We start from the raw sequence: 12407 nt of genomic DNA, 5'->3' as shown, positions 1-12407 counted from the left end.
AATAACTTTATTTTTTACGCACATTTAAATAGAAAGTGGCTAGATTACTATTCAGGTTTTAAAAATTGAAACTTAAACAACAAAATCATTATTTTAAATAGGTCAATGATTACCAACACATTAAGGCCTCATTTGGGAGTGATTCTGAATAGGTCAATGATCACTTCTATGGATAATCACTTCTCCATATAAGTGATTTTATGGAGAAGCATGTGGGAAGTGCTTCTCCCCATAAGTGATCATAATCACTTCCAAACGTGTCCTAATTGTTGTTGGATGAGTTTAATTTTTCAGCTTCATGTGGTAGACATATTAAATCACACTTATCTAACGACAATTAATGCTCGCCACCAATCAGGGGGTGGTGAGCAAAATGCTCTTCACTTAACTTGATTTTAGATACATAAGAGTGCTTATATACCCTTCTAAACACGCTGTCATGACCATGAAACTTGTAAACCCTTCCAAATCCATTGCCAAACATGACCATTAAACTTGATTTTTGAAACCTCTAGTGGAGTTAAAAATGCAATAAATATACAAAAGAAAAACACAGATTCTTCACCCTTTCTAGACCTGCAAGACAGATTTGATGACACATCCGCCATTAAAGTGGATGCATTTCACATGCCTAGTCTTGTAGACCATGGGCTCAGTGGCACATCCAGTGGAAATTTGTACAATCACTAATAACATTGGGATTTTTTTTTTCGGTGAACGTAACATTCGAATTTTATGTTTCGCTGAAATATGGTCAGAAATTGCCAAATTTCTGAAAACCATGTCCAAATTTCACATCGCATTGTCAAGTTTGATCACTTCCATCTGGAGGGATCTATACACTAAACTAGACCTCAAAATACGGAGCAACAGAAACGGAAAGAGAGCATCTACTATCAACCCATACCCATATAAGAGATTTCATTTAATAGAAACATGTAATCTCTCATCCACCATAGCAAGTGTGATCGTTGTACTCAGGTTTGTTCCAGTCTTAATAGAAAATGTCATCCACTAAACAAAAACATATTATCTCAAGTCCTATGTACTCATGAATCCATCATTTCACCCAACACAAGAAAAATTTCGGAGCCAAAATAGTGGGCAGAATTTCTTGTCCCGACCCATGTACATTTGCAACAAAATACCTGCACAATAAAACACATGTTACCAAAATATTTGGGATCATATGAATTAAAACATATGAAATTTGTTCTGCTAGTGGGTGATTTACAAAGCTCCGAAACTATCCATCTACTCTGATTCAAAGAAAGACTTTCTAGATAATGCAATTGCATACACAATCATGCAAGAGCAGTGCATGCGCAAACATGCCTAAGCGCACATGCCACACAGAAAGATTGACTATTGGAACTAGAAAAAATAGGACCTAACGTAGTTGAGACGGTATGGAAACTAGTATCAAACTTTTATGCTGCAATAAAATGGAATGTATTTTAATTTCACATAAAAAGGGTACACATTCATATGAGATGCAGTTTTTTGAGAAGGAAGAGTAACTTTGCGAAAAGAGGTAGAGTGTAAAATGATTAAAGGGACTAGTAGTCCATCTGATGCCAACAATACAACATATCAAGTAAAGACAACCAGTCCTAAAAAACATTCTTCCAACGCCTGAAAAGAGAGCTCTGGGAAGTTCCCTCAAAAACAGCTGAAACCTAAGTCCATAATAAGGCAAAATACCTAATTTTCCTCCAAACTATCCACCACCAATATACTCCACTCCGTAACCATAACCTGTAAGCGAAATCACATAAAATAAAAAATTGATGCACCAATATCCCGTTCTTAGTTTCTTTGAACAGAGTATTCTACATAGAAAAGTAAACAAAGGTTTGGCTGCCTCCTTTAAAACAAATCGTTAGTAGTCAATTTTCTCTTTTTTTTTGCTTACTAACAGACTTCATTAGAGAAAAGAACAGAAGCACATGGTTACTGTTCATTACCAATAGTATAACAGGGGCTGATCATACAAAATAGTTACTATCCAATCAGATAAAAAACAAGCAAAAAATGATATAAGCATATTCGCAGGACAAATAAGTGCCAATGCATTCTAATGCTTGTGTATTGAAATTTCAAGGAAGGCCTACATGATGCATCAGACCATAAACAACAAAGTCAAAGGCCAGCACCGAATGTATGATCAGATATTTAGTACTTTTGAACTGTCAGCAGAAGTACCTGTACAAAATATAGGCCAGAATGATGGAACTTTCAGCTGCCTTGGAGAACCTTACGGGGATCAAGTTGCCCACTACAGTAACTGGAAGGAACAGCTGAAAGCTCCTGCCTTCCTCTCCACTCCTCTCCAGGTTTCAGTGTGATAGGTTTCTCAATAGCAGCAGCCTCCACACACAGCATATGCTTGTACTCATCATCTCCAAAATCAGCCATAGCCTTCGACTTCTTATCCCAGGGATTCCACACCACTGGATGAAACAAACTAATCACTATAAAGTACAGAGTAAAATTCCAAGCACTACTATGAGGGCAGGTATTTAACATCATAACTCTTAGACAAAAACCTCTTACGTTACGTCATTAAACTGAAATGAAATCAGAGAACCAGCAATGGTGGTTCGGACATATTCAAAGAGGATCAATAGATGCACCAGTTAGAAAGAGTGACTTAATCAACATAATGGCCAAAAATAACATGGGTGAAGATATAGGAAAGATATGACTGTAGGAGTTATAATGAAAATATGGCTGACAAGACGACAAAATGGAGGACCAGGTTACATATCACCCACCCCAAATAGCTGGAGCAAGGGTCTCTTATTGTTGATTGATTTAAAATGTCCACCATCCTTACTATCAGTATCAACTCATAAAATAGTTAAGTCCAAGGAGGATATTTGAGAGCACATGGACAACAAAAGAAGTAGAGTACTCTCCACCAATCCTGGTCATCAAAGAGCAATTCAACCTGTTCTCTGGTTAGTTGTGACAATACCACAATGGGCTTCCATTATTCATGGCTAAGGTTAAGCATTGTCACTTGTACGAGCAGCCATTTAATGGAAGTTAATGTTTTAAAATGTAAAAAAGTTCAAAGCACACACAATTTCTTGTACCTTTCAGTATAACATAAAAATTAAAAATTAAAAACCTCACGCAGCAATGACATCATTATGAAAGGAGATGACTATATTGATCCTCACCAGCATCTGGAAGACCATCTTTGCGTATTACGAATGTTCTCTTCTTCTCATGATCCAAAATTGCAATCTTTGTAGGAGTGCTGAGATATATTTTGTCAACCTATTATCGTTCAGAAAAAAAAAAAAAAAAGTGAATTAGAACCAAATTAACCTATGCAGAAAAGAAACAAAATAATGGCATCTAAATAGTGGCATCTACAACTTACCTCTGATTCAAATGTTATAGCATCACCTTGTTCAGTGCAACGTTTTCTGTTCTGCAAGTTGTCAAGATAATCCAAGGTCTCCAATCCTTCTACACGAACTTCACTGAACACAAGCACTAACCAAATTTAAATACTATCCGGAACTGCGGGTTTATTACCAACTGTATGGTACATGAAAATGGCTATGGAATTGAGGTAAAGCACAAAAATATTGTAGTTCCTGTTGGAATATTAACAATTAATAGAAAAGGCAGAGACACATATTTTTCTTTTAAACTGTTGTATTGCACGAAATTCGCAGTTAACCATAAGATCTGTCTAATATTAAGTGGCACTTCCTAAATGTCGTTTAAAATTCGGTTAGGTTTATAAAGTATCCATCCATATGCAATGAAAAGCACAAGCTTCTGTATATGACAGGGTGCACTTTCATAACTACTTGTTCTACATTGCATGCAATCTATGCCTACAGATTCATGACTATTTAAAACAGAAAACAAGGGTCAAAGCTTTTGATTTTTCAGACATAAATCAAGCTACATTAAATGAGAATGAAGAGTAACAATAACTAGCATTTCGAACATAAATAAAGTATGTAAATTACCTGATATCTGAAACAGAGAAATAAGTGTGATATGCAAATGTGAACGAGAATGGCTTTCCATCAGAGTTAGTATTCCTGATGCGAGATATCAACGTCAGATCTCCTCCAGGTCCCAAAGCTACCCGTAGTCGGTACTCATAACTTCAATTCAACACAAAGTCAGTAAAGAGAACCTTGGTATTAATAACAAAGAAAAATTGGACGATTAGGGAGCTTCCAATTAGAACCTTTTCCCAGTATTTACCTGTGAGGCCAGGTCTTCATGTCTTCTTCACTAGGCCTAAGGATCAAATCAACAGCAACCTTATTGGAGGTATTTGTTGGAAAAGGAGATGGATCAGGGTCAATGCTCCAAAATCTGTTTCTAGCAAATCCATGCGCATCAAGAGAACCAAGATTTGAAAACTGCATAGTGGGCAAGTTCCTGTCACCAAGATGAACAACCAAATCAAGCAAGAAAGACAATTAGAAAGAACTGCATACCTGAGGAAAGCATATTGGGATTCCCCCACGAATAGCCTTGGGAGGCTTAAATATAGCCTGCAGGAGGAAAAAAAAAGCAATTAAACACTTCAGATGATTTTTGGGTTGAACAAAGAAAGACAAGATTCAAAGGGAGGAAGAAAGATGCCATAAGGCATTATTAGACCCCTTCGCATTGGTAAATGACTGCTAGGGTTTCTAGACAATAAATAAAAGTGCATAATTTTCTAGACAAATGATGAAAATGAAAATAAAAGTCATAAGCCTTCACAGAAGCCATAAAAGTCAGCTCACCCAGTATGTTATAGCAAAAACGCTTCTTTTGAAATCATTTGGAATTAAAAGAATTTTCCTTTCTTTTTTAGCCTTCAAGATAAAACATGGATGAGGGACAATTCAAAACTGGAAAGCCCAGAAAGCAATTATGAAAGACTTCGAAGAAACTATAATAAACATGAAGATCTCCTCTAAAGAGTGCATAAAATTAAGTAATGCAAATTGACAAAATCTTATTGCCAGCATAAAAATATAAGAAGCAAACTGAGTTCATACACAAAATATGGAGGACAAAACATTATTACAGCGTATGGCTGCTCACTCCACAAAATGTACTACCAAAATAACATTGTTCGCAATCTTCTATAGATCACAAACTTAAAATGAATGCATGCACAGACATCCCTTTCAAAGGTTTGTAATTACAATCCACAGAATTTACTTCTACAAAAACAAAATGATAAATAGAGAGAATTAACATCAAATTACTGCATAGTACCTTACTGCTAACAAATAGCAATTCCTCTCCATGATCATTCTTCCATGATGTTACATGACCCCCATACAAATACACCTGGAAAGCCCAAACAGAAATATTATATGACAATAAAAGAAGCGAAAGACCGTTGAAATCAGCACTAAGGAATATGATTCTGCAGCATGAAATTTCATAATCCAAAAAGACTATCAACCGGAAAAGTAGAAAACAATACATTATTTTAACAACTTTTAAGATAAGCCAAAACAGCCGTATAAACTGAAACTAAGCAGAATGAAACTAAATCAGGGTGCGAAACCACTACATATATTACTGTTTGATTCTAACATCAAGAAAATAATCTAGTTTGCATGAACAAATAAAAAAGGAAAAGTAAATTTAAGCAAATGTATCCAAATTCAAGCGTGATCAAGAGATAAGTGAACCAAATGGAGGTTCTACATAGAACATAAACAGAACGGGCAATTTTCTCATATGAAAATAGGAATTAAACATCATTGGATACTTCACCTAAGATCAATACATTGCATGCCCAAAATATTAATAAACTATCACAATTATCATAAGCTATTAGCATACTCTAAGTATGCAATCAAATGAGAATTTGTAAATTAGAACTATTTCAGTGCAAAGTTTCTCAAACTTCTTCATTTCATATCCTCACAATATAACACAGAGACTGCAGATTATACTATCTGCATCTACTTACAAATATCTTTTTTCGAAGTACAAAAACATGCACGCTGTCTCTCTAATCTAGTTAATACTTATGAATCTAACAACCTTTGGCAGCCCTGAATGCTATTGTTGGACCTATTATTCCTCAAATATCAAATTTTACTCAAAAAGGAAAGAAAGTCATTCCATAATATGAATCGACCTCAAAGACTAGTTTCAAATATGACCAAACAGAAACTAATTGGGAGTGACAAGAAAAATTAAAACTGGATTTCAGCCAGAAACTCTCGCCAACATGACGGAAATAAATGGAAAGCATATTATTTGCCTCTAAAAGAATAGTTTCTAAATCAGATTAAACCTGCAATCAATTAATCATAACTCCTCACCATTTCCTTATCAAGAACTTCACCCAAACAGATCTAAAATGAATAATTGAAACTAAAAAATACAAAATCAAACCAAAGCAATTCAAGAAACCCTAGATTCACGAAATGGAAGCGAAATCCAAATTAACAATCGGAAAGGAAAGAAAAGCCAAGAAGACGAAAATTAATCAAAGAATTTCATTTCTCCAAAAGAAAACCGAAATCGAGCAAGCAAGAATCAGATCTCAATCGCATAAAATGATAAACCGAACGGAAATTGTGGTATAAAGGATCGTACGACGTCGTAGAAGCGGGGTTACCTCGGCGACACTGCCACGCGGATCACGGAGGACGACCTTGTCGAGGCCATTGATGCCCTTGCTGAATTCAGCGCCAGGATGAAGAAGCTTCGCATTGGCATTAGCAGCAGCAACACCGCCACTGCCGCTACTACCACTCAACGCATTGGTAGCTGCAGCAGCAGAAGCAGCAGCAATGGGAGCCTTATCGCTACTCATACTCTAAAACTCTCCCTCTCTCTCACGATCGATCGATCGCTCTCTGCTTCTTCTTCTGATTCTTGTTGTTGCTTAAGAAACTGAAATGAAATGAAATGAAAAGAAAAGCCCGACGCTTATTTATAGAGAGAGAGAGAGAGAGAGAGAGAGAGAGAGGGGGGGTTATATTTTGTAGTAGCAGCAACTGTCAAGTTTGTGTCAAGAAAATAAGGAAAGCCGTTTCTCTCTCTCATGAAACTTCCTTCTTCTTGTCTCTTGTTTAGAATTAAAGAAAGAATTTTGGTGCGACTTGGGTGTCGTAAATAGTTATTAGAATTTGCCTCGTTTGCACTCCATGGATGGAGGGAGGCTATGAATTGGTAGTGATTCCATTACAGTTCTTGTTTTTTTGGATAAAAACTTCATTCTCATAGTTGGCAATGGCACAAACACTTTTGGAAAGTTTCATATGGCTATGAAATATCTATCCTTCCATCTGGTTTTTCACCTTGTGTATGTACATACTTTTAAATTTAATTATTTTTTTTTATACATTTTTGTAAATTATGGTAAAATATACAATTTTTAAAATGAAAGAGAACAGGCTCACTACCCTAACCAACTGACCTAACTCACGTATGATTATAACTTAAAATTTCCAAATACTAAAATAGTAATAATTTATAGCATGAAATACAAATAAGAGTTGCATTCCCTAAGGACTCATTCTTCAAACCCATTAAAGTTTAAATGTCTACTTAATGCAAACTCATAAATTACTTATCGTGCTAACATGAATGATAAACAAACTAGGTTAGTGTCAAACATAAAATAACATGAACTGACATCATGAAAACACGATTAATAATTAACTAATCTCAAACGAGGCTATAAGCATCAAGGCTTCTTCAAAGTTTTCATGTTCATGTCAAATGTGAAACCCAAGTACGGCGAGTTCGCTAATACTATATGGTGTGTTTGCATTTTTTTTTTCTTTACTAGACATATCTCTTACACTTGACTAACACATAATTGACTATGGGTGGGCGCAATCCAGTTTGTTTCGGTTTTCCCCTCAAATTAGAACCAAAATTGAAACTTACACGCAGTTTAATTCGGTTTTATTTTCATAGAAAGTGTCTAGAAGAATCGAACCAAATCGAGCTTATGCGATTCTGGTTCGGTTCGACCAGTTTCTAGTTTGGAAAGACAAAAATATGAAAATCTGAAGAAGAGAGAAATAGGAAGAAGAGAAAAAGAGGTAGAAGAAATCAAATAAGAGAAAAAGAGGTAGAAGAGATAAAGAGGAAGAGAAATAGAAACAAATAGGAAGAAGATAAAAAGATAAAATGACGTAGAAGAGATTATAAAAATAAAAAAATAAAAAGAAATGGGCAAAAAAGAGAGAAAGACGGAAGCACATCAAGAACGGATATGGTTCATCGAAAAGAAAAAGAAGTTGGGTTAGAGTTGTTATTTAGTTGGGTATATAAATTGGAACTAAGACATTTGAGTATTAATTCGGCTAAAATATTTAAGTATTACTTTGGGTTACTAATGTGATTCGAATATTAATTAGGCATACTAAAATTTTTGGATATAAATGAATAAGTTAACATAACTGGTCCAGTCTAGTTTAAACCGGTTTTTTCAAGACAAGAATCGATCTAAAGAGGTCGATCTGGTTTGATTTTTGAGCCTACGTTGACTTTTTGGTGAACACGGTTTTTTTTTACTTAGTTCACCGGTTCAAATGCCTACCCAGATAACTGACTGTTGGGGCACATTTGTTAATTGCTTTGGTATCGTATTCTTGGGTGTTTTGAATAAGAAGCCCTTTGTGGTGATTTCTTCTGAGCCATGCTCAAATTGAAGTTCCTTATCACCTTTTTTGGGTCATGCCCTTAATCAAATCTTTCTCCCAAAAATCGCTCTCTAACACTTCTCCTATTCTCTAAATTTAGTTCTAATACGATGCAATCTACCCAATTATTTTTTGCCATGACTGCTGGATTGGCATATTTGTTCGCTGTTATGCACAATTAGAAGGATGGAAACCATGTTTTCCCCAAATCTATCACATGGTTTGTTTTCGCTTAAAGAGTATATGTGGTGGTGGTTTGACCGCGACGACGATTCCTTAAGTGGTGGTAGTTCGCCGGGCTAGGTCTATCCCAACAAAATTTCTGGAGTCATGTCTAGGTTAGGTTCGGTTACATCATACTAACCCAAGATTGAGAGTGAAACCTAAATCGTAAAGCCCTAGGTCGAGTTACGTGATTATCCAAGCCTAATCAAGCCCCAAGTGCCCTACAATAGGTTTATAGTTAGGGTTCAAGGCTTGCAAATGTTTTTGGAACAAGGTCGGATAAGTTTGAAAGCTATGATTTTTGGTTCGAAACTTGGATTTAGGGTTTGGAGACTAAAATTCCATTTTTAGAATACTAAAATAATTTTCTAGAATTTTTAAATAATTGAAACTATTTTTAAAATAATTTTAAATTCCACAAAATTATTTAAGATAATTAAATATAATTAATTAGTATTTATTAAGTATTTTTTTAAATCAATTAAAATATTTAAATACTAATTCTTCATTAAATAAATAAATGTAATTAAAACACAATACATTCAAAGAGTATAGCCGCAAGGTTATAGTCTTTAAATATTATTTTAAAGGTATAGCCGTCCGGCTAGACTCCATAAATATAACATTTTACAGGCATCGCCGCGCGGCCACACTCCATAAATATAATATTTTAAGAGTATAGCCGCGCGGCCGTACCCCAAAAAATAATATTTTAAAAGTATTGCCACGCAGCTATACTCCACGGCTATACTCGAAAAATATAATATCTTAAAAGTATAGCAGTGCGGCTATACCCCAAAATTGAAAAAAAAAAAACATCTCCCGACGAAATGGCGTAAGCACATATCTATCCCGATGAAATTTGGATTATTAGACCTCTCTCGATGAAAGTTTGTGTAAATTTCGTCGGGAGAGGTTTTTTGTTTTTATTTTAAAAATATAAAATTAGTTTCTTTACGTTTGTTTTTTGGCCAACTTCTTTAATTTAATATATGTAATTAAGTAATATCTTAGCCTTTTTGAATTACTTTAATTAGTAATTATGTCTTATCATTTTTAATTTAAATTCTGCTGTGCAAAAATAAAAAAATAAAATACTTATTTTCATTTGGGTGTCTCTTTTAAATTTCTCCAGAGCCCAAGAGCTATTCACACTCTTGGTCCCTCTAAAAATTGTTTTCTAGCTTCACCCTGCTATTTTATTTATTAAAAAAAAAAAAATGAAAGATTTCATTAATTTGATAAAGTTGGAGTATTATCCAATAACAATGACGCAAGTCATGGAGGCTCTTCCTCTAACCAAAAGATTTCTTGATCTAACAAGGCATGCCTAGCAAGGCAGTGAGCCACCTTATTACATTCTATGTGGCTATATCGCCATCTCACTAGAGCGAAAGAATGTGTGAGGCACTTTGCTTCTTCAAAAAGGTGACCTTAGTGGCGGACCTACAGAGGCGCAAGGAGGTGCAGCTGCACCTCCCCTCGCCTAAAAAAGCTTTGGAGTCGCCGGAAGTTGCCCCTTTGGTCTGTCTTGACGTTACCCACCAAGTGTTTGATTAAATGATTGAGCAACCTGTTCTTTTCTGTTCTTTGCTGCACTGCTGAGTGCAGCGCGCATCTGTTTTATTTTTTTTCAAAATCTTGGCCAAAACGTGGTCGTTTTGGGATAGGGAGAAAAAAAGATGAAGAAGAAGAACAAGGGCTGTGGTTTTCTGTGGAGCCGTGGGTAGGCATGTTTTCCCTGTGGCCCACTGGGCCTGTGTAGTTCGTCAACCTGGTCAATTCAATGTCGCTCTGCCACCATATGCCATCAGCTGTCCCCACAAACCACAATTCATTAATTTGTTCCCTCTCTCTATCCATCTATATTTGTTAATAACTTGAAATTTAAAATTTCAATTGGCTCCCATCTGAATTAACCGAGAGAGATGTTTGGAGTGGTGGAGTGCATCCATATGAACTCAAGAAGATTATGCAGAATTTGGACCCCATGGAGAATTGACATAGGAAATTGAATATTAATTTTTCCAGTACATATATAATTGAATATTAATTTTGAATGAAGAAGAATATTCATTATGAGTCATGACTCATGAAGAAGGAAAATCTTGTGTGGCTTTATTTGAGTGAACTATACTTTTTAAAACATGACTATATACACTGGCCAAAACATTGCACCTCCTCTAAAAAATTCCTGGGTCCGCCAGTTCCACACACGCAAATCCTCCCCATCTTTCTCAAAAGCGCAAAAGCAGTAATAATATATTGTGCATCCCCTTACACTTCAATAGTCCCAACAAAATTTCGACGGAAAAGATCTATCGCCACACATATTCGCCGGGATAGGTCTATCCCATCAAAGTTAGTGTTCTTTTAGGCTCTTGGGTTGCTTTAGAGTTTCAGTTATATATGTTGGGTTCTGTGGGCTTTAATTGAGATTATGCTTAATTGTAATGATGTTGGCTAATAGTTGTTTGTGCATTTTTTGTCCGTTTTAGTTTTGCTTTTTAGCGTGTTAATTTGTTGTTGTCGAAGATTATCTTTTTTTTTAAGGACATTTCCTATTGAGAGGGGCGATAGTATATACTAAATTCACACATTACACAGATGCTAAGACTCAAACCTAAGACCTTTGTATTGTTGAAGATTATCTAATTAAGTTGTTCTTTGACATATTTTATTTTATTTTGTTAAAAGAAAGTTGGACTGGATTACTATTGGATCAGATTAACTCTTAAATTTTGATTTCTGAAAGTTTGACTTGTGATGCTAGCAAGTTATCGAATTAAGATCATAAATGAATTATCTAATTGAAATCATAAAATTCATATCCACTTATATTGAATTCGTGTAAAAACCTCATCCATAGACAGGTCTACTTGAAACAATGAATGAGACTTTGTGAGATATTAGGAGAGATGCATTTGAAAACATTGGCCCATTGAATTTAATTTATTTGCTACATTTCTGGTTCAAAAAATAAACTGAATTCATTTTTCCGATCTATTTGCTAAGAAGACCCAAAGGAGGAGGATAAATTAACCCGGAGGTAAAATCTTATTAACCCCTTATCACCTATCAACTCAAAGCTAAAGCATTCATTTAGTAATGAACCACACAACAATGTTAAAGAATTTACCTGTAATTAATTTTCAGTTAAACTGACAAGGTTAAAAATGAATATATTTCTAAGAATATACGGGGTAGGAAGGCACAAAGAAAGGCAAAAAGTCACACTTTTATTGTCAAAACAGGAGCGATTGGTTTTTACACTCTGCTGTACACACTGTCATCCCTCAGATATCAACACAACCTAAGTATGCATATGCAAGCCCCCTAATTGCTCTACTGAAATCAATTTCTGAATCCCAGAAAAAGCAACCAAAAAAAAAATATTCAAATTTGAATTAAAAAATTGAAAATGAAAGACAAAAATGCAAGCTCACAACAAACCTGTGACCAGAAAGAATACCAAGAAGCTAACTTAACAAAAATGCAAGCCTAGACATTCAAACCAAC

The 12407-nt window shown here is 35.2% G+C and overlaps 1 protein-coding gene across 2 annotated transcripts; it reads right to left on the bottom strand.

Moving 5' to 3' along the window:
• Positions 1-891: 891 nt before the first annotated feature.
• LOC110758445 (Galactose mutarotase-like superfamily protein) lies at positions 892-7234 on the bottom strand. Of its 2 annotated transcripts, XR_002526947.2 has the most exons (10): positions 6623-7234; positions 5257-5331; positions 4482-4538; positions 4243-4403; positions 3999-4139; positions 3395-3497; positions 3189-3288; positions 2206-2453; positions 1705-1758; positions 892-1148 (listed from the first exon to the last, which is right to left on the bottom strand). XR_002526947.2 is itself a non-coding variant. In XM_021960311.2 (9 exons), exons 1-8 carry the CDS (start codon positions 6818-6820, stop codon positions 2239-2241), a joined length of 1050 nt encoding a protein of 349 aa, XP_021816003.1. In that variant the 5' UTR covers positions 6821-7233; the 3' UTR covers positions 892-1148; positions 2206-2238. The 2 variants fall into 2 exon arrangements, 1 of the variants encoding a protein (XP_021816003.1); XM_021960311.2 differs by lacking the exon at positions 1705-1758 and having other exon boundaries at positions 6623-7233.
• Between the last annotated feature and the right edge of the window lie 5173 nt (positions 7235-12407).

Source organism: Prunus avium, chromosome 1 (genome assembly GCF_965620075.1).
Source record: "Prunus avium chromosome 1, drPruAviu1.hap1.1, whole genome shotgun sequence".
Classification (NCBI taxonomy): domain Eukaryota; kingdom Viridiplantae; phylum Streptophyta; class Magnoliopsida; order Rosales; family Rosaceae; genus Prunus; species Prunus avium.
Note: the sequence above shows the minus strand (reverse complement) of the source record. Positions and strands in the feature narration are given on the sequence as shown.